Source organism: Neltuma alba, unplaced genomic scaffold (genome assembly GCF_004799145.2).
Source record: "Neltuma alba isolate B1F8T4 unplaced genomic scaffold, ASM479914v2 tig00010738_pilon, whole genome shotgun sequence".
Lineage (NCBI taxonomy): Eukaryota > Viridiplantae > Streptophyta > Magnoliopsida > Fabales > Fabaceae > Neltuma > Neltuma alba.
The window spans coordinates 52,910-76,897 of NW_021635565.1; the positions used below are offsets into that span (position 1 = coordinate 52,910).

A 23,988-nucleotide genomic window follows, 5' to 3' on the forward strand; every position below is an offset into this window, starting at 1 on the left:
ATCACCAACGTATAGTTAGCCAAACTTTCTTTGAGAATCCCCCAATAACACTCAGAGACTCAAATCCATAACTGATCTAATATCAAACGCAAATTGTAAACCACTATCAAATCTGTGGAAGCATTGGTTATAAACATTCCTCTTAGTTTCTACTTTAGAAATTTTTTTTTTTTTTTGCTATCTTTTTTAAAGAACCACCTATAAGTCCAACTAAAAAGACAAAATGATTTTTCATTATCTCAATTGAAGTAATGAGCCTAATATCGGTAAGCTCATGTTGTTGAGAGGGTTGCCCAAAAACAGTATATAAGGTGTACCCAATAAAACTTACAAGTAAACCAAATATAGAGATGGCAACTAGGGTTGCTATTTCCATTTGTGTGCGGCTATTAAGAAAAAAAAATTATAGTTATTAGTCCACTTATGTGCTCTAATACCACTTGTACAATCAAGTGCAATTAGTAAGCTTAAAAACTAGTATTGAACTTAAAGCCTACAAGATCAAGTGCAACTCTATTTTCATAAGTTGAGATGTTAAGCTAATCGAACCATAAGGGAGATGTAATTTTATCCAACAAATCAACTTCATCTTAATGTGGGCTTTCAAATGATGTGGTGTATGCCCCACCCATATTTTAGACTTCAAATGGTATGCAATTACGAGCTTTCGCATCGTTTTTAAACAGATCTTGAGATGCATGGAGAGGATTTAATTACCCACATAGGAATTTGGATATAGCAACACATATATAATTAGAATTAGAATATAATCTTCATAAAATGTCATACCAATTTCACATTAATTAAACAAAACAGAGAAAAAAAGAGCAAGAGAGAAAAATGAAACCTAATTGGACAAATATGAAGACATTTTGTGAAAGCCAAGAGTACTTTAGCACCTTAGCCTCAGCACTTTAGCATCGAGTAAAGATATTTTAACTAACTCATGTTTAAAAGAAATACAAATAAAATATTATACAGAACTCAATCTACTATAAAAACCAAATTCTTTACTCAATACTTTGTTTCCCACAAAAAAATTCATTTGAACTCAATCTCTAAGACCAAGATTCAAATTATAGTCCCTAAGCAAATAGTTTTGAATATGTACGGTATGTGGTGAATAATTTTGTTTTGCTGTAACATAATGCTCAAAAAAGATATTACATTACACCTTGGTGACTTGGTGTAACCTGAGCCTCAAAATTAGTCAAATAATAATAATCTTGTTTCATTTGTCAAATTGGACGAATATGAAGATATTTTAACTCATGTTTAAAAGAAATACAAATAAAATATTATGCAGAACTCAATCTAATATAAAAACCAAATTCTTTACTCAATAATTTGTTTCCCACAAAAAAATTCATTTGAGCTCAATCTCTAAGACCAAGATTCAAATTTATCCCTAAGCAAATAGTTTTAAATCTGTACAGTATGTGGTGAATAATTTTGTTTTGTTGTAACATAATGCTCAAAAGAGATATTACATTACACCTTGGTGACTTGGTGTAACCTGAGCCTCAAAATTAGTCAAATAATAATAATCTTCGACAAAATTTAAGAGAAGTAGAATAACAAAACCAAATTACAAGTTTTTGTTAATTTAACTTGGTCCTCGGTCTTGTACTTACCAGCTAACCTTACCCTGTCGTTGATGAGTTGGTGAAAGCCTAGCAGATCACTCTCCATATTCACATAACAAAAATTATAACAATAAAGATTAACACAAACCTGAATGGAAAGCACCAAATTTCTCTTCAATTGCTCCATCATGAAATTTATAGAGCACCACTGATCTAAGTTCATAGCATATCGGCAGCATTCGCAATAGATTCTAAGAGATTAGGAATGACGCAGAATAAAACATGATTTAGTCATGCCATCTGATGTTTCAAAATAAATTACCTGAGATAAGAGAGAATCAGCCATTTCTTTCTCCATCTTGTTGACGGCCTCTTGCTCCTTTTGTATCCATGAGTCCTGGACCATCCTTATTAGAAATTACATGTACAGAGTTTTTTACATGTCAACAACATCTTAGTATCTCTACTGCTAAAATGTAAAATAGCTTAAATCAAATTGTGAAAAGCTTGAAAAGATTTATACCCGAACCCTTCAATGCCCTCAAGGATAAGGAAAACATTAGTGAATCCATCTAACGGGATTTATCAGATATTGAAACAAATATGATAGTAATTAGTTGCAAAGGTCTTAATACATAATGAAACCTTAGACTAAACAAATTGAGAACCTCATTGAACATAAGTAGTAAGTTAATATATAAATGCATGCAGAATGAATATATATGCTGGGAAAAGCACGCAATGATATGCAATGTGAGGAAAAAAGCTAGCCTATATATAGGGGATTGATTTTGATTTTCGAATGGAGGTAAATGTTATATGGATGCCCATATATGTATATACTGATGTATATATAATACACCTTTGAGATCCCAAGGCTCCAGTTTGTTGAGATCAACTTCTCGGATGACATCGAGGTCAATGGCTTCTAAAGAGACTTTCTTCCTGAGATAGCAGCGTAGAAACTCCTGATCTGCTGGGCGGAACCTGAACCCTGTAGGCACTACTATGTGCCCACTTCCTTGCATCATTCTCTACTTTTTTGTTTTCATCTTAATGATTCTAGCTATCATATGAAAATAAAAGATAGTGAAGGGGCAAGAGAGAGAGAGAGAGAGACAGAGAGTCATATCAAAGGATAACATCAAGATGGATTAATGATGAAACATAATATATATAGTGTGGGAAAGAAAGTCATATCCTCACTAGGACTGCTCTTAGTAAACTACCATTTTTGGATATTCCAAAAACTGATGTAATAGGATAAAACGCAAAAGGGAAAAAAAATCCTTTTAGTCCTATGCATATGGAAACTTTTATCTTGGGTTTAAGGATCTGTTATAAGAAAGCAAAGAACTTTTTAATGGAGAATGATGCATGGAAGTGGGACGTATATATGAATCACGCATCAATGGCTTTTCTTCTCTTTTGTTTTGCCTATCAAATATTGACATAACCTCCAAAACAACAAAAGAAATCAACTCACCTGCGAATGAATGTAGGGCGGTCTGTGGTCACAAGTGAGTAAAGAGAGGCAATAGTCTAAGTTGTACAAAATGACTCCTAATTCACTTTCTTGTTACCTGCTTTGCTGATCCTTTCTTTCTATAGGACCCACCCTATTCTTATCTATGTACAAATGCCCAATCCTCACCGTCTGATTTTGATCAGATGATCACAGCCAACAGTGATCCCGTATGTAAGAAGCAGAGAGAAGTGCGTGAGTGTGTTTGGCACAGAACTTATTTTAAGGGAACAATGGCATACTGTAATTAAGATTTCTAAAAGAGGTGGAGCAAAAGCAATTTTTACAGGTTAATATTGTGTTAACATTAGGAGGCCTTAATTATAATGGAACCAAGCCACACTGCTACTAAAATGTTTATACATGAGATGCTCATAAACCCTCAAAACCACAAAAGAATCTGCAGGAAATGATTTGAAAACGCATAACGATAAGCATAGCTTGGCCTTAGTATGGTAAAATTAGCTGAATAGTGAAAATCCTACTTACTAAGAAACCTTGAAACAGAGGTAGAATGAAATACTTAGGAGCAGATCGGACTACCACAGTAGCCATGGCAGAAAAGCGCATCATCCACCATAAATGAAGATGAATCAGACTGAATCATTAAAACAAAAGGGCACGAAACAAAAACAGACCCAAAAGAATACCTTTGCTCTGCGCGATTCTTCTTCTTCGAGACTTGCCTTAGAGAGCGTTCCTTCGGAATCATCAAACTGTTCTCTCTACGCTTATGGCGTTATATAGAATGAACCGATTAGAGAGCGTTCGTTAGAAATAGTAGCCGTTGGAAATAAAATCCAGAAAATATTTTTGAACGTTATTACCGTAATCATTTTCCAAAAATATATCAAAGAAAAAGAAAAAAAATGTATTTCTAAAATGAATTGTAGCCGTTGGGAAAAAAATTTGAATTATAGCCGCTGAATCGCATGCAGCAATTAATAATAGATGGCTGTGGAAAATATTAGCCGTTGAAACTCAAATATGGAAAAGACTTTTAAAAATATGACCGTAATCATTTTCCATAAGCATGATCAAATAAAAAAGAAAAAAAATTCAATTTCCAAAATGAAATATAGCCGTTGGAACTTGGAATAGACGTGCTTAGACTTGGCCTCCACGCGAACCCAGAAAAAGAAACATTTTTTAATTAAATTACAATATTTAGTTCCTAAAATTACATATTTACTTTGAATAGGCAATAGCTCTTATTTCCCCCTATATAGTTGACCCAAAAAAAAAAATGTTTCCACCTGTGTAACCTGCAAATACACGCAGCACTCAGCAGGAATTGAAAGCATACATAGTAGATAATTTTGTAAACTCTTCAAATGGTCTATTTTTTATCCCAAAAAAAAAAAGGGTCTATCCATACTAGTTTGTCCCACTGCATGGTTAATTCTTTTGGGTTATCACCAAGTCTAATAACATCATATGATTCATGTAATTAATTTTATTTGCTGAAAACATGACTTGTTCTTGTTTTCGTTATGGATCACTCCTATGTCTCACTCATTGCTTATGGTTTATTGAATTAAAAAATGATATAAAAGGAAATGCTTTAAGTCAGGAAGTTAAAAGAGATTGAATTATTTCGAAATAACAAATTATAAAAATTGAATTTTCTAAAGTAAGGTTTAGAAATTAAATCAATAATTGAGAAAAACATTTAGGCACAAAATGTTATATTTTTCTCTAATGCTAGTTTCAAAAGCTATGCTTCATGATACTAATTAAATATGCATTAATTGTATTTTTGAGTATAAATACTATTCCAGTAAGAATAATTTAGGAAAAATCACAAAAAAAGACCGTAAAATTTGAAAAATTGGAAATAAAGACCTGTAACAGTATTATTATAAGTTTTGATAATAATAGTATAAGTTTTGACAATAATTTTTGTAAACAAGTCCCTGTCTGCAATTTTTCAAATTTCACGATTTTTTTTTTGCAATTTTCCCAATAATCTATTTTGCCAATAATTTTATAGCCTAATAACATATAACTTCTTTTGTAAATGGAAAGTAATGGTTTTAAATATTTCAAAAAAAAAAATAAGGCTGGCATAAGCCCATTCTATATGCTCTGAATTTGAAAGGAAAAAAAAAATACTGTTTCATATAATAATTTTAGGGATTCCATTTATTTCGATTTTTTATACTCAACAAATTACATAGACCAAAATGATTTAGAAAAAATGGACCAAATTGAAAAATGTAACCAAAATAGCTGAACCAAACAGACTAAATTTTCGCTCTGTAATATCTTTAATATGTGAACATGTCCATTTTGTCTCCAAAATTAAATGTTTCTTTTATCAAAATACTCATAATTAAACTTCATATCTATAGTATAAAAGAGAGTTACTAAATTAATTTGTGTAGATCAAGAAACTTAGATGAATTAGTTAATTATTACAAATATAATATGATGACCCTCCCAAAATGCCATATATAACACTAGATTATATATCACATTATTAGTTCAATGAATTAGTTTGGGAAAAATATGAATATAAAAAATAAAGTGGACCTATATTTTATATCCTAACTAGCTAGCTTCTATATCAGGGACCTGGCATCCATTTTTTCCTTAGTATTAAAAAGCTATAAATCAAATTAAATGTTAAGAATAATTATGAAAGAGTAGCACTAATATTTAATATATTAGTTAGAAATAAATAATTATATTATATATATATATATATATATATATTGTTTGACACCGCACAATCATGTGACTAAATTCTCATTCAAAGCATCACATCGGGAGACCACCCATTTACAATAATCGAAAATGCGAAATTATTAGAAAACATGTCTTATAAAATACAATTTCAATATGGTGAACATTTATTACATTCAAAGCAAGCTCAGAAACGTTATTCCTGATTTATTTTAAGTTATACTTTAATTAACCACAACAACGTAGGGTTTGGTAACAGATCCAATCCATAATTTCCCATAATGTTCGTTCACTTCGCTCACAGACTCGAGCTCTGAACCTCCTCTTCCATCCAAAGCCACCAAAGTCTTTGTCTTCTCATCAAACCTCACTCCCACAGGGTCATCTCCTAAGCCTTCGTTATTATTTTTAGCATTTTACGATGATGTTTTGTTACTGTTCAGACCGACCCAGAAATCTCCATTTTTGTTTCTCTTGATGTTATCTGGTGGCCTTTTAAGTTGTGTAAAGAGTTCTGAAGGGTAAGTTTTGGAGCCTTTGAGCCGGAACTTGTTGATCTTTCCTGAACTTGTTTCTGCTACTAGACGGAATGAGCCATCCTTGTTCAAAGCCACACCATTTGCAAATGCCAAGCCTTGCAGCAAGATCTCTACTTTCTCAGTTTTCGGATCATATTTCAGCAAACTTTGTGTTTTATCTCCTTTTTGGAATACCATTTCAGCTCCCCAATCTCAAAGAGGAAGTTATTAAAATGATGATATTAAGTTTCTCTGAATTTATGTTTTCAGTTGTGCCTATATATTGATGAAGAAAGGAAATTTTGCATTTGGATCTTGGTATATGATTATGATTATAATATAAACCATTATGCTTAAATAAGACATTTGAGCAAGACAGAGATATATACGTTGACCATATTTATAAGAGACGATCCATTGTTCATCAATCCATTAATATATTAACCTTGGATAATGCACTTCTTGGTATTTAATAAGATACATGATGACTTCGGTCAAGTATCTTTATTTAATTATCTGTGAATGGTGAACGTAGTTATAATTTTGTAATATTTAAGTAGATTTTATATAGTGACCTTTAATTTAGACCGTCACACTATATCATATGCTTATAAAAGCCATGTTAACTCTTCACATACCTTTTATATAAACTATATGCCTTTTCGTAACATCATATGTAAAGGTCATCTAAGATAAAATCCAAATCTAAAAGAAACATATATGTAGTCTCATAATAAGTACGAGCCTAAAAGGGAAACTTGTCCCAAAAATCTAACATATTAAAAAGGAAATCTCTTTAAAATTTTAAACCTCACCTTACTTGTGAGGCTCGCTGATGTGAGAATCAAATAGCTATGAAGATTCAACACGTACATGAAGACAGAGAAGAATACCTTCTGTGAAATAAATCACACCTGTTAGGCTATCAACAGCCAACTCATTTAGGAATTTGAAAGGAGCGCCGCCATCATAAGCAGAAATGGCTAGTTGTTTGGCGACACCACCACTAGGCCCAACCATGAGGAGTCCAAAGTATGCATCTGCTATATAAAGATTACAAGTTTTGCTGTCAAATTTGAGTCCCATTGGCCTCCCCCAAGGAGGCTTCTTGTTGGGATCTGTTGATCCATCACATGGTTTCCTATCCCTATAATCACACATTTGAAAAGATTTAGGTAGAAAAAGCTAAGATTTCAAACTAAGAAACAAATTATACTTCTACATGCCATATGTATATAGATGATCAATATTAATTACAGATCATTTTTGAATCAAAATTTTGTGAAATAGCTTTAATTGCCTGTTTGGTGAGGTGACAGCAAACTCAACCCATCCCTTGTGAGTTCTGACAAACTCAATTATTTTTATATATTTTGATATCTTTTATATGGGTTTTGTCAACTTAATTAGTCCCTTTTAACCTTAATTGATTGATTAATTGATTTAATATGTTTTATTGTGAATTATTATTTTATAGGGGCAAAATTGTCATATTTTGGTTTAATTGTGACTAATTGATTTTTGAGGACAATTAATACTACCTTATCCTTGAATTTTGCTTGCAGGTTCCTGGAAGATTCAAAAAAAAAAGGAAAAAAAAGAAAAATAATAAAAATAATAATTAGGGGGGCAAAACGTTGCGTTTTGCCCCAACCTAATATTCAGCTATTCTTCATCTTCTCCAGGAGAAGACCCGGAAGCTAGGCGGAGGCACGAACACAGAAGGCGAGCTGGGGGTTGGGGAAAAACAGAGGAGGCGGCACGCACAGACCAGACGGAGCGAGCAGAGGGCCGACGGCGCAAGTCCAAGGAGCATTCATATCTTCTCTGTAACATCCTAAGTCTTATCGGGTTTTAATAGCCTCTTTTGGGTTGATTTTTAGGATAGATTAGTGATTTAATCTTGATCTTGGTGTTTGGGTTGAATTTGAGGTTTGTTGGAGGAATAGGTGAACGTACCCCTCTCAGGGTATGTTCGCCGCGGCGAAGTAAATCGGGAGTTTCAGAGGGGAGTGTCTTCTCGGGAAGGTTTGGCCGCGGCGAAGTTGTTCAGGTGAGCGAGGCTTCCCTTTCGGGAAGGTTTTGCCGCGGCGAAGGTAGGGGTATGCTGCGGCGAATGTTTTCTGGGCGAGCGAGAGTTTCCTCTCGGGAAGCTTTCGCCATGGCAAAGTCGGGTTTTCAGGCGAGTAATCCCTCTCGGGATTAGTTCGCCGCGGCGAAGATTGGGGTTCGCCGCGGCGAAAGGTCGCGAATCTATATAGTCGCGGGAGGGTTCAGCGTGCGAAAATAAGAAAATCTGAAGGAGGAGAGAGGAGCTCTGCTAGGGTTTCGAACTTTTGGCTTGGAGGGGGCATTTCTAAGGATCCATTACCTCAAGTAAGTGATTTTAACCTCTAATCTTCTTTCTTTCTTGGAATTTCTGAGGATTTTTGGTGGAACCCTAGGATTTTCTAAGTTGTGATGGAACTAAGGTTTTTGACCGATTGTTTTGGGTTTAATTGATTGCATTGGGTTAGTTTAAGTATTTAATCGGTGTAGTTTCCTTGGATTTAAAGAATCTTGAATTTTTGGAGTTAGGGTTTATGGAAATAGGAGGTTTGTGATTGAGGATGACAATGTGGAGGTTGATTCTGAGTTTTGTGAATTAGGTTATATTAAGGAGGGTTAAATTGGATGTTTAATCGGTTTAGATTTGTTGTTGGAACCTTAATTGCTCAAATGGGATGTTTGGGTGTTGAATTCTTATAGTGGGTCCTTGAGGTTTGAACTCTAATTGATGCTTGGAAGGAGACTTGATGTTTTAATAGACTTTTAGGACTTTGAAGAGTTGCCTTGATAGTTATACCCTTTGAGTTGGGTAGAGTTTGGTGAGAGATAGGAATTTTGTGTCCCCAAGTGTTGTTTTTGGCCACATTATTAGTTTGAAAGCTAATATATGATGGTTGTGTGTTTGTGTGCTTGTGTAGACCGGTTGTGAGTCTTGGTGGTGCACGGGGCCACATCGTTGGTTTGTTATTCCTTGCTCAGGCGAGAGGTAACCACTTTCCAATCCTTACTACTTGCTTCTGTGGTTTTGTGAGTAGATTTATGTTTTGTGCTCTAAGTAGTAATTATGTTCAAACTGTATGTTGTGTATAAAAAGGAAAACCGTCTTGTGGGGTTTCGACTAATGATGAATGAATTTTGGAATTGTGAAAGATAGGCCACTGAATGAGGTTAATTGTGAAATGATTATTACTCTGTGATTACGATTTGAGCATGATGCATTAATTGGGAATTGGTGAGAGTTTTGTCTGTTACTACCACGTGGTAAGGCCTCCATTAATGCATGATGGTTGGCTTAGTACGTCCCCCATAGTGAGGGATAGGCCTTTTGGCTCCTTACGTCCCCCAAAGTGAGTGATAGACCTTTTATGGCTCCTTACGTCCCCCATAGTGAGGGATAGGCCGGCTTCGGCTCCTGAAAATCCCCCAAAGTGAGGGATTTGGTTGTTGGGATTGCATCATTGCACTTGCATAATTTGTTGTGGCTATCTCGTTATTATACTATTTGTGAACTGCCCCACTTGACACCTCACGAGCACCTATTTAGTAGTACCTAGTATTGGAAAGGTTGGTTACTGGGACTTTGTCTCACCCCGTGGTTTACAATGTTTTCAGGTGAAGGTTCCGGGCGTGGGCCATCGGGAAGAGATGCAGAGGCTTGAGCTTGGTTAGCTTTAGGCCTCTAGCATTTGTATATGTATGACTAGTATATATTGCCACATTTAGGACTGCTTTTGAAATATTTGATTACCCGGCCTTGTTGTAAACTGGAGAGAATGTATCTCCTTATTTTGGTTGGCCGGAGGCCATTATTGGTGTCTTATGAAACTCTGGATTATTTTGTTGGGAATCTTTTAGATGGGCTGATGTGATGTTTGTTGTTACCCGGGCCGGAGGCTCGGAGGCCCAGTAGATGTAAATGAATGATTTTCAGTTGCATGCAACGGTTTAAATGTGAATTCAAAATTATGCAAATTTCTTCCTACTATGGTAGTTCATTTAACAGATTTTTCTTTTCTACCATAGTAGTGATTTTTGATGAGTTATAAGGTTTTTAAGGTTAAGGGTTTTTACATTCTCGGTCGAACCTTCCTGGTGGCAGGAAGCTGGGCGGGGAGAACAGAGCAGCTGGACATGCGAACGAGCTGGAGGCGGCTGGGGAAAAAAAGACAGGGGACCGGCGCTGAGGTCCAGAGAGCCGACGGCGCAACACGAAGGACCATTCATCATCTTCTCCGTTGAACCTTCCTGGTGGCAGGGGGCGCTCGACGGAGACACACACACTGGACGGCACTGAAGGAGAGATGCGGAACGAGCTGGGCGGCTGGAAAAACAGAGTAGCCGACGGAGACAAACATAGCAACACAAGGACCAGCGTGGACGAGCGGAAGAGAGGGAGAGAGGCAGAGGTCAACGACGTCATCTTCTCCTTCTTCACTACTGCATCAACGTCTTCTTCACTGAATCAGAGGAGACCAGCGACGGCGATCATCTTCTCCTTGCCGCCCAGCTCGCGTTCCGTCCTTCTTCCCATGGGATCCTGTAGCAAAATTCTGAATATGGCATTTCTCATGGCAAACCGTGGCCAAGATCCTCTAATTCTCTAATTCAACAACAATGGCAGGAGCTTAGATCATCAAAGGGGAGTTTTAGTTGCTTTAATTTCTTACTCAATAATTGTTTAACAATTCCTAGGTCTTAGGATAGTTTTCTGATTGTTGGGATAATTGTATTGCTTAATCTGATTATATTTGGAGATTATTGTGACTGAATTATTGCTTAGCATTTGACATTGGGCTGTTTATAGCTTTGATTTCAATTATAATGTTGTGGTTATGACATTTGTATTGATTTTGGAGTTAATATATTGTGATTTTCTGAGGTGGCTTAGACTCTTGGATCATATTGTCTCTTGCTAGCTTTAATTCTGTTGTTTTAGATTTAAGAGTTCTCATTAGGCATTGGTTTTTAGCATCCTTAATCCCTTTTTATTATTCTAGTTGCAGTTAGTAAGTTGAGATTTTAGGAAAATATTTTGTGGCAATTCGAGGTGGCTCGGTTGTTGGATTAAAAGCTTAATTATAATTCTAAATTCATTATTTTAACTCCTGTATCTTTTGGAGTGAGGATTGCCTGCGTTGTTGAATTGGAGGATTAATTGTTATCATTGTTATTTGTGTGTTTCATTTTTGTTTCTTTAATCTTCATTCATTTTAATCATTTTTATATATATAAAAAATATTTTAATTTCAATTTAATTCAAGGTGTTTAGTTAGCAATTCTTCAAAATCAAAAGCCTGTTTATAGTTTAGGTTATTTGCATTTATTTACTAGGGCTTAATTTCGTTTTCGGCTCCTCAAAGTGAAACGACCCGAGTTTTGCATTATATTGCATTAATTCGGTTAATTTTTGAAGTAACCCCAAAGCGACAATTAAGGGAAGTTCACTTTAAGTTCCTTGCCATTTGAGGATCCTATACCATTTGATATACCAGTATATGGCCCCTCGCCAATACAGTCAAAGGCGAAGCTTTCAGGGCCTGAAGCGTTCGGGAGTCTGAGTTCAATGGAGTTTTTCATGCCAGCCTTGAAAATCACTTCACCAGAGCGAAGGCGAAGGCGAAGGTTGCTGCAAATGAGAGTAACAGAAGAAAACAGAAAATTGGGGAAGAAGAAGAAGGCTTCATGGGTTATAGTGATGGAGAGATCATCGAGAAATAAAGCATACACACGCATATGTACCGTGGAATGAGTGCTCCTTCCCCTTCCTTTTTCTTGTCAGATCAAAATTTTAATGGTGTACATTTAATATTTTGAAAATTAATCCATGCAGTTCAAAATATAAGATGAATTTTATTATAGGGGCTTCACATTTTTTATAAGATAACATTTATTTTTATCTGAACATTTAATGAGTTTTGTATTCTCTTTCTTCTTTAATTCATTTATTGTTTTACATATTTTACATATTTATTGTTTTAAATTGATTTTGACTAATTTCTTGATAAATATAAATAGGTAAAGTTTATCTTATATTTTAAGTGGAGGGAGTATCATGATAATTTTACATAAAAAATGTATAAATAATAAAGGATTGAAGTTCAAGTTGTGTCAAAGGAATTGACTTTTCGCTGTGAAAAATTTATTAGCGAAAGATTGAAGTCAAATGATCCTGTTTGCTGCTTCCACGTGTCAAATAGATGATCCATGTATCTGTAGAGGGTAGTAGATTTTATTAAATATTATGTTTGACTTGAGGTTTTTGTTTTAATTCGTCCAATTTTCCTTGTATCTCAAAAAAAAAAAAAAGTAAGTTTAACAAAAAGAAATTTAGGGCCTAGGTTGATTAGAGTTCAAATTTGTCGGAACTCAATATAGTTTTAAATATTGGATTGTTTGTCCCCAAAACAAAGTGAGATTAGATGACTTTTACATCTTTTATCTAATTTTCAGTCCATTTATTATAATTTAAAATTGGACAGTATTGAATCTTTATAACCTTTTAACATTATTTATTCACGCCGACATTAGATAGGTTGACATAGTGTACTTAGTTGTGTCAATTAAAGATTGTAAATTATCAATTCGTGATAGCGTCGTTATGGTTGCAAGCTGCTTTTCTACGTAGTTGGTAGTTTCAAAATTTCAATATATTTTCAATTTTTCATTTTGAAAAGCCTGAGGCTTAACTGTTTCACTTTTTTAGTACTATTGTAATTCATGAAATAGTTAGAAGTGATTTGGAGGTTATGACAGGAGATCAAATCATTTCACAATTGTAAAGATTCATAATTTTTAGGTCAATTATACAAAAAGATAATGAAATTAATAGAGATGTCAATCATTAAATTTAAGTTGGGTGGTTTACATAGAGAAATGCTATTGGAGCTATTTGTGACAAAAAAAAATACTCCTCCAATTCTAAATATAAGACCCTTTTTATAGTGTAATTTACACTATAAAAAGAGTCTTATATTTAGCATTGGAAGAGTACCTAATAAGGTGGAAGGAAAATTTTATTGCACTATATGTGGTAGTAAATGTCAGGTTTTAAAAGGAGAATATGGGCATATAGTGGGGGTAAAAAGATGTTGAAATAAACACGTGGTCACATAAAAAAAATAAGATTCATAACAAGTATGGATATATTCATGAAAGAGTGGGCATGGCATTTATTAAAAAATGGTAAGAAAATTATTTGAAGTGGTTTGGACACATTTAAAGAAGGCCATTGAATGTATTAGTGAAAAAGGTATATCAAACAGTATAGAATTCTTTAAAAAGAAGTATAAGAAGACCAAAAAAAACAGTCAATGAAAATATTAAGTGAAATCTTTTTAGTTAATAATTATATAAATATTTGGTTATTGATAAAGTATAATAATATCCTATTTACATAACCGATCCCAATTAATGAAATAAGCATTTGTTGTCGCTGCGGTATTGCAAATCAAATAAAGTAAAGCGACCATAAGGATCAGCAGACCCAATTGGCTTCACAGCAAGTAGAGGAAAATTTTTCGTACCGTTATTATATCGTTTGAAAAAAAAAAAGGACGTACTAAAGAAGTAATGACAAGATTTTGATGCTTAATTATGATAGAAGTATCAACAAGATGGATATTATTAACTAAAATTTGATAGACCAATGCTCATTAAAAATTCAAGAAAATTATTGAAAATAGGAGCATATATATGATACGTAGCCCAATGCATGATGCACCACGTACGTAGAAGACTTTAATTAACATGTTCAAGCTCAAAATAGAGACAAGCTACCAAAAAAAAAAAAGTTAAGGCGTTAAAAATTGTTAGGATTTTTCCATAGAGTGAAAATCAATTTTGAAGCATGATAACACATTAAGTGAAAGAATTAGCAAGCTAATTCGAAAATTAAGAATAAAAATATGCTTTCATCAACAAAGTAATTAAGGCATCAGATAGCAAGGTTAACACATTAAATAGGGATTTAATGTGAAAAACATTTTTGATTGCCTTCTAAATTTTGTAAAATCAAAGTGTTGTTAACCTCCTTTAACCATTATATTGATGAGAAGCTAATTTTCATGTGAAAACAAAGCTCTCCAAGACTCTTTTGCATGAGATACAAAGACTAAAAAATTTTTAAAAAAAAAGTGAAAAAAAAAATCTGAAGTTTCTTAGTCTTCTCTTCTCTTGTATCCCTTCAACTTGATAATTTTGTCATATAATATGCAAATCTTTTACTAGTTTTGTCATCATTAAAAAAGGTTATTCAATATTCTTTTCTTTTTTATAATGACAAAACCTTAGATGAAGTTCGTAAGCTCATAAAATTAAAGTTTGCTTCCTCTTAATCTCGGCATACAGATAAGAAATTAAAGAACAAGAGAACAATAATAAAGCATAACGGGAATATAAGTAATCATTTCATTCAACTAAAGATATTCAATACATAGCAAGTTTGAATGAAATGCAACAAGTTTGATATAACAAAGATACAACTATATTGTATCAAAGATAAAAACATTATAAAGAGAACAATATATGGAAAAGCTAGGCATTATTTACTATGGCAACATAATCTTTCACAGAAGACCCTATCCACAACTTCCCATCATGTTCTTCCACTTCACTTACAGAGTTAAGCTCTTGGCCTCCACCACCATCCAGAACCTCCAAAGCCTCTCCATTTTCATCAAGTCTTACTGCAACAGGGTCTTCTTTTTTCCACCACGGCATTAAAGTCTCTTTCTGCATAATTGCATTATGATCTGCATTTCCAAGCACTGCCCTATAACTGTTCAGTGCCACCCAGAAATCTCCATTGTTATTGGTCTTGATATTATCTGGGGACCTTTTAAGTGTTGCAAAAAGTTCTGAAGTGTAGGCTTTAGAACCTTTTAGCCACACCTTGTGAATGATGTTAAAAGTTGATTCTGCTAACAGAAGGAATGATCCATCCTTGCTTAGAGCCACACCATTTGGAAATGCAAAGCCCTGGACCAAGACTTGTGCTTTCTTACTACTTGGGTCATACTTAAGCAATCTTCCTGTCCTATCTCCTGTAAGGACTACCAATTGGAACTCCCTTTCATGCACAAGGAGAAAGCTTTAGAGTTTATTTACTTAAATTTGAAGCTATGGAAGTAAAGAAATAAATAATTACGCAGCAAAAGTAGCATGTATATATGTATATATAAACCCTAACACACCTTCTTTGGAATACTGTACTGCTATCCGAGAAATAAACAACACCAGATTTTTCATCAATGTCTAAGGCATTGAGGAACTGGAAAGGAGAGCCATCATTAGCAGAAGTGGCTAGTTGTTGAGCTACACCACCACTTGGTCCCACCATTAAGAGGCCAAAGTATGCATCTGCTATGTAAAGATTACATGTTTTCTTGTGAAATTTGAGTCCCAGTGGCCTCCCACATGTAGGTTCTTTCTTTGGATCTGATGTTCCATCACAAAATTTCCTGTCCCTGTAGTAAAACATCAAGATATGATATGTATATGTGTATAGATTGCTTGAGGTATTTAGAGATTGAAAATCAACTAGTTTTAGAAAACATTAGTTCAAAGATAATCTAGTTTAGGCTTTTAATGTGGATGGAGAAGAAAAATTAGGCATTCAAGACATACTAAACAACTTTCCGCATTGAAATGGACCTGGTATAAGTGCTTATCAAGGTGATGAGCACTTAAAACTCATCAGATCTAAACTATCTAGATTTAATGTAGGCAATTCAGATTTAACATTTATAATTAATTATTTTTGAAAATTTTTTAAAAAAATGATAGTTAAGAGATTATCATTATTTTAAATTTTATACTCATTAAAATAATTATTTTAAAAAATAAAAATAAAAAACGAGATATGCATTGTTCATATCAAATTTTGATGGTTTGGATATGATAACTTTTCATTCCTATTTCGGATATGGTAACTTTCCATTCCCATTGAAACAGACTCAGAATGTAAACACGTCATATTTGAACCGTCTAGATTTAATGCGGATTATCAAAATTTAAACTTTTTTATTAATTTTCTTTTTAAAAAAATTTTGAAACTTTTTTTTTGAAAAATAATAGTTAAAAGATTATCTTTATTTTAGATTTTATATCATTATTTTAAAAAATAAAAATACAAAAATGAGATATGAATATTGCATATTAGATTTTGATGGTTCCGATATGATAGTGAGTTATTCCCATTGAAAGAGACTTAAAATGGGTAATAAAGATTTAACCTCATAAATAAAAGGTTTTGCTCCTATACTGCAAAGAAAATAAAAATTTAATTTGATCCTACTCAATCCCTAATGTTTTGATTCGTTATAATGCAATCACTAAAGTTTGGCTCACTGCAAATTAATTTTTGTAATTTTAACTATTCAAAACTTTAGTCTCTAAGTTTCATGAAATATATACTTTTATGTTATAAAAAATATATGGACTAAACTTTTAAATAGTTAAAACTATGAGGAGAAAGTTACACTGAGTTAGAGTTAAAAAACTAAGTTATAACTGAGCCAAGACTATAGGAACTAAGTTACACTAATTGAGTTACAACCTAATCAAACTTGTAAGGAATTAAAAATTGATTTTTCTAAAATAAATGATAAAAATGATACACGGTGACTGGTAATCGAATATAAATTCTAGCAGCTGATTTAAATATTAGTAGTGACGGTAGAAATAAGAATGTCTTCATTCAAAATTAAAAATTTGGACTTAAACATCCTTGGCCCTAACTTTTTGGTTGGGCCTTAATCATAGTTAACTTTTTCATAATCCCCTCATGTCTACTCTTCTAACTTCTTTTTTTTACAAAAAAGAGAAACACAAAAAAACCAAAGACAAGGTGGGGTTACATGCCTGTGTGGTGAGGTGAGAGCAAACTCGAGCCATTGTTTGAGAGTTTGACTCCATTTGAGAATCCGGCCGTCGGAGACACCAACGTAAGGGCCGTCGCCGTTGCAGTCGAAGGCCAAGCTTTCAGGGCCCACGACTTTTGGGAGTCTGATCAGTTCATTGGGAGCCAAGTTATTAGCAGCAGCAAGGGATGATGAGAGTAAAAGATAAACTAACGCGAAGATCACAGAAGAAGAAGAAGGCTTCATGGAGACAAGAGCCAGAGACATCTTTGGGGATGAAACATTTATAATTTTGCAGCGTCATTTATAAGTGCGACTTGAGTGAAGGAAATAAATATACGTGCCCCGATCACAGGATGTGGCCGTTAGATGTTAATAATGTCCCACTTGTTCTTAACGTTTCTGTCTCCGTTCCGTTAGAGTCCTCAGCGATGGTCTCTCGGTTTAAGGTTTTAAGCTCAGTCCTCAAGTTCCGTTTCCTTCCGTTTACTTGGCCAGTGACTCAATGGATATAAGTATAAACAATGTCAATAAATAAGGAAATGCAAAACACACCCCCCCCCAAAAAAAAAAACCAAAAGCTAACCTTTTTTTTTTACCAACCCTAGGAGGAACCTTTATTACAAGGTTCATTCCAAATTAAATGTTATTCCTTATGTTTGCCAAGCAGCCTTGTTCAAATTAATAGCATACATTTATTTTCTGTACTTCCATATAGATAAAAAAATAGATTATTTAAATTTTATTTTACTTTTTGTAAATTTGATTTGATATATATATATGCTATTAAAAAAAATTAGCCAATGATCTAAAACTTGAGCAGCACTGGACAGTCCAGTCGGCCGTACCATTGGCCGGAGTTGAGAAACTAAGACCTGAGAAAAGACTCTCGAAGAAAACTTTGTTTCATCCGAGATTACTTTTGAATTCAAAATATACAAAACTTTTAATTTTTTACCGAGAAAAACTTACCTTTAACCAATGATTTTAGCTCAAAAATAAAAAATATATATGGATCATTCAATTCAGATTTGAATAATTTAAAAGATTTAAATGATTATCTCAAAATTAATAGGAAAAATTCTAAAAAATAACTTGAAAATGTAGAAATGAAAAATAATTATTTGAATTTTAATAATCTCATATGAGTCCATTGTAACAAAATGAAATTTTCAAATGTTTGTATTTTTATGATATTGGCCTTTCACTTTTGAAAAATACCCTCACTTTTTCTAAATGCCACCTCATCCCTCTTGCCAGTGGCAATTTGTTGGAGCTCCTGTGCCCATGACCCTCCTCCCCACTATCAATTGGTCACTGGAGCTCTAATGACCCTACCAGTAGATGGCCGTTGAAGCTTCGATGCTGGTGGTTATGATTTTTTAAGGCAAAGTTAGATAATGAAGTGTAATACTTACCAAATAAAATGTTGTAAATATCCTAAAACATCCAACTATGAATGTTATTATTTACTAATCAAGTTAAGTGTTGTAAATAACGAATCAAATGTTGTCTTCATTAACTATTTATAATATTTAATTATCAAATAACAACACATTTTTTTCAAATTTCAAAATTAGATATTTTAGGGTAATTACAACACTTTATTAACTATTTACTACTCTTCATTAGCTATTTTTGCTAGGATTACACGACGATCAGAGTGGACCAAAATTAAACATCAGTCTAAGTCTGATCTGACAATTAAAAAATTATCCAGCTAGACTTTTTTAGTTTGAGAACCGATCCAATTTAGTTTGGCTGCCAAGGCTAGATTGGACCTCGTCTACTCAGTTAGTGGATTGATTCAGCAGACACAGTGGGAACTGGGAAGAACCGTCACGGAGGGAGAAGTGAAAGGGAGATAACGACGTGACATGCATTGAGATTTGAGAGGACAAAGGGCGTCGCCCATGAAACATTGTTCGGGAGAGAAGTGAAAGGTTGATAGTGACCAGAAGAGAGGGTGTGTTGCATATGGGAGCACACCGAGTTGGACTGGACAAGTTGGTCAAATACACTAATCTAAAACACTAATCTATAATTTCAGAAGTGTTTTTATAATATACGAAATAAATATGTGAAGAAATTTATTTCGCTTTGCAAAAAAATGCTTCTGAAAAGCACTTCTGGAGTTAGCCATACACCCCATTGGATGGTTTTGGGTTAGATCAAATTGATCTTATTATCTCGGACCCTAATTATAAGACCTCAAATGAAATCTTAGAACTGGAATTAGTACTATTTACTACACTTCATGAGCTAATTTTACTTCAAGAAATCATGGTTTCACTAGCCAGCAGTAGGATCGTTAGAGCTCTGGTAATCAATTGTCAACTATCAACTGAGGGTCACCAAGGCTAGAGCTCCAACCGCGCCAACCATTGGCAAGATGTCATTAAAAAATCGAGGAACAATGACATTTTTTTCTCCACATTTCAAAATAGTGGAGTCACCGATTTGATATTTTGTAGCTTTGAATTAATGTTTAAGAAATTTATTTTCCCACATTAATATACGTACTTGGTCAAAAACATTAATATACGTAGGTCCTTGCAACTTGCAATTAGGTGGAAATTTAGACAAGCTGCCTGTTTGGTGAGGTGACAACAAACAGCCAAAAACAGGACCCATCCATTAAGAGTTTGTTTCCATTCGAGAACTCTGTCATTTAGCAAACCAGCATATGGCCCTCTCCCCATTATAGGCAAAGGCGAGGCTTTCAAGGCTGCATATAAATATATATATTTATTTAAAACGAGTCCAATGAATGATATTGTGTGACTTGTTAGAACGAGTCCAATGCAACTTACCAAGCCATCCTTCCCCATGGTATTTATTTATTTAGCTTTCCCAACTGTTTTGAAAAACTACATTTCTTTAGTCGTATTCATAATAATATACTTCCAATATATTTTATCAAAATTAAAAAAAAAAATTTAAGCCTTATTAATTATACCTTCAATCCGTAATATAAAAGTTAGTTAACTAATTTAATTAGATTTAAAAATTTAGTTAAGTTAATTATTTGTAATAAATAGATGTAGTCTTTCTTAAAATACCCTTGGTAATCATGTATATTAGTTAGAATTACCATTTAATAAAACTTTCATCATGTGCAACTACTAGAATTGGGAAAAATAGATAAATATGAGAGACAAGGTAGATTAGGATATTATATTTAGGACTAAATTAACTATCAAACTAGTTTTATATTAAGAGCTGGAAATAGTATATTTAAAATTTAATAACTTCTTAATTTTATCCTATTTAATACACACACTATCTTTATCTTATAAGTAGGGCCAAATAAATATATAATCCATGGAAATAAAACTGGACAAAGCTGGATTTTAAATTTAAAAAAATGAGATTTTTTTTATGCTACTCACAGATATTCTCTTATTAGAAATAGACATATTCGACACACTATCAAATACTAAATGCAGGCCCAAGCACCTACCCAAAACCAATCTCTCTTTTCTTTTTTTTTTGGTGCTAGGAAACCCATCTAGTACTTGTATAGATAACATTATGGTAAATTACAACTTTTAATGTTTGAATTGTACCTTAATTATCGATTCAATTTTTATACTTTGCCTTAAAACAACTTAGCATTATAATTTATTAAGCTAATAAATTATATTAATTGAATTTCTTTAAGCCAAGAAACTATAAAAATTGAATTTTTTTCAAATCAAAGTTTAGAAAAAAAAAATCTTTCTTATAAATACTTTAATAATAGTCTATAATTATGGACTGTTTAAATTAAATTTTAACAGTTTAAAGTTTAAACTCACTTGTGCAAAATCATCATTATACTTTTATAAAATACTCCTCCAACCCTTAATATAGGACCTAATTATTGAGTTAATTTTGGTTTTAAATGTAAAATTTAGTTCTCATATTTATCAATTTTTGTAAATCGAGCCTATTGATACTCTCTCAAATATAATAAAGTAGGAGTGAAAGGTAAGGTATTAAGGAAGATAATTATAATGTTTTAGGGAAAAAAACATGTAATAGTATTTGTTATAATTAAATACCTTATCTAACTTTTTTAATATAATTAAATTAGTTAAATAGATGCCATAGAGTATTAAATTTGGACTCATATGTATGTGTGCTCGTATTATCCATTCACAAATCGAGCTGTGTTAATAAAGGATTGAAGCTCAAGTTGTGTTAAAGGAATTAACAACTCGCTGCGGAAAATTTATTAGCGGAAGATTGAAGTCAAATGATTCTGTGTGCTGCTTCCACATGTCTAATAGATGATCTATGCATTTATAGTTCATTGGATATTATGTTTGACTTGAGAAAGATGAGGCTTTTGTTATAATTCGTTTTTCTTTTATCTTAAAAAAATACTATCTTCAATTTTAAACATAAAATTTGGTTTATAATGTAAATTATACTATAAAGTAGGTCTTATATTTAAAAATAAAGATAGTATGCAAGTATAACGAAAAGAAATTCAGGGCCTAGATCAATAAGTATTCTAATTAGTCAAAATTCAATAGGAGGTTTACCTTATAATGTCATTATGATTGCAAGTTGTTTTTTTTAAAAAAAAAAAAAAAGTTGATAGTTTCAAAATGAGATAAAGTGCTTAAATATAAATATTTATGAATAAACACTCAGCACTTAGAATTTTTTTAGCTCTTATATGTCTTAAAAGTTTCATTTCATAATATTTATGTTCTGAACGGTTATTTGCCATTAAGTTTAACTGTTAAAAATACTAGTCAAACTCATAATTTAACTATTAAATTTAATAGTAGATAATAACAAAGGTATTTTTTCTTTAAAAATAAACTTTCAAAGTTTATAAGAGTTAATAGATTTTCAGATGTTGGGTACTCTTTTATAAATATTTTAAAGATATTTGAACACTTTGTTCCGTTTTATTCTTTTCAATATTATTATAATTCAAATAAAGTAAAGCGACAGCCCAATTGGCTCTACCGCAAGTTGAGGAAAAGATAGAAGTACTGAAGAAGTAATAATAAGATTGTGAATTTGTGATGGGTTCTATCAATTTCATTATTTCTCCCTTCTTTAATTATTTTAGAAGTTTCAAGCTTCAACAACATTGATATCATTGACTAAGATTTTAGGCTAAATACATAAAATCTTCCTAAATTTTGAGTCAATTACATATAACCTCTATATCCTTTAAAAGTTTGACTTTAAAATCCTATTCTCCCGCGATTAAAATTACAATTAAACTTATTGGTTTTTGTCATATCAATATTTTTGGGATTTTTACCAAAATGCTATGAACAGTGAAATAAAATACCAAAATGCTACAACGTGGGAAGATATTACCGAAATGCTACACTTGAAATTCATCACCAGGAGATGAATTTATAAACTTCATCTTGCCCTAATCGACTTCTTCAATAAACTAAGACATTTACAAATTCATTTGGTGGAGATGAATTTTAGAAGTTCATCTGGTAGAGGTGAATTTTAGAAGTTCATCTTTGACAGATGAATTTTAGAGCCCCTAAGCCACTTTTGTTCTCTTCTACCTCCATTCCGTACGAATATCTGAATATTTTTTTAAAATTAAAAAGAAATTTTCAAAATGATACATTCTTCCCAAGACTGATAACACATTTAAAAAAAAACCATTTTCTGCCTTACCCATACGTCTCAATCATCCTTCTCAAGAATGCAAGCTTTTTTACTGTTGACCTATAAACAGTAAAAAAATTTTATCAAAACGCTATACTTTAAAAAGATTTACTAAAATGTTTATATTCGAAATTCATCTTCAAGTGAAAAATTTTCAAAATTCATCCACAAAAGAATAATTTGTTCGATATCTTTCATCATACTTGCAGTGGAAGTTCATCTTCCAGAAATCAATATCAAAAACTCATCTTTTAAGGAACAATTTCAAATTTTACTATAATGAGTAAACAATTATTGGAATGAAAAATCATAATTATTAATTAGAGGATATTATATAATATTAATAATACTAATAATGATTATGAAATTAGGATGAACTAATAAGACGTATCAATTTAAAATAAAAAAGTAATGAATAGATTTTGTAAAAAATAATTAATAACAAATAATAGTTAAGTTTACATGAATGAAAAATAATAATAATCTACCTTACAAATAGGGGTGGGAATAGGCCAGGCGGCCTGTCAGAGGCCTATAGCCTGGCCTGCTTTTGGCCTGATCAGGCCAGGCCTGTTAGAAAATAAACACAGGCTCAGGCTTTTTTTAAAGCCTATTTCACCTAACAGGTCAGGCTCAGGCTCTATGAGAAGCCTATTAAGCCTGTCAGGCGGCCTAAGCCTGTTAAGTATTTTAAGTATTATATGTAGATTATGCAAAAGATAGGTCTCGAAGTTAAGACCTGATGAGAAGAATGCAGCAACTCCACCACCAGACCAACGTGTGTTGTTAACATCTTTTTCGCATAATAATATATAATTATTTGCTCCACACACACTTAGTTCCATCAGAGACTCAGAGTATCAGACCAATAGACGCACAAGTCACAACTTCCCCTAGGTTTAGCATTTTCGCCTCTGTTCATCGCAATTCGCAAGTTCGCAACTCGCCGAGACGCCATCACGCCAACTCCAGTCTCCAGACTCTGGTCACCGAATCCGAGTCCTATAGACCACACTCCGCTCTTCTTAGTTCTCGAAATCTCATTCGAAGACTATCTCAGATTCCGTTTCCAGAGCTCGCCGGCACCACCGCTCACTCTCAAGTCTCCACGATCGGCCTTC

General features: G+C 33.0%; 2 protein-coding genes across 2 annotated transcripts; both read right to left on the minus strand.

The window, feature by feature from the left end:
* Positions 1–6,116: 6,116 nt before the first annotated feature.
* On the minus strand, positions 6,117–10,785 carry LOC114758578 (protein STRICTOSIDINE SYNTHASE-LIKE 10-like). Its single transcript, XM_028947636.1, has 3 exons — positions 10,451–10,785; positions 7,211–7,464; positions 6,117–6,499 (listed from the first exon to the last, which is right to left on the minus strand). The coding sequence occupies exons 1-3, from the start codon at positions 10,783–10,785 to the stop codon at positions 6,216–6,218; spliced, it is 873 nt and encodes a 290-aa protein (XP_028803469.1). The 3' UTR covers positions 6,117–6,215.
* A 4,112-nt stretch (positions 10,786–14,897) lies between these two features.
* On the minus strand, positions 14,898–17,491 carry LOC114758580 (protein STRICTOSIDINE SYNTHASE-LIKE 10-like). Its single transcript, XM_028947637.1, has 3 exons — positions 17,226–17,491; positions 15,553–15,829; positions 14,898–15,428 (listed from the first exon to the last, which is right to left on the minus strand). The coding sequence occupies exons 1-3, from the start codon at positions 17,489–17,491 to the stop codon at positions 14,898–14,900; spliced, it is 1,074 nt and encodes a 357-aa protein (XP_028803470.1).
* Positions 17,492–23,988: the final 6,497 nt, after the last annotated feature.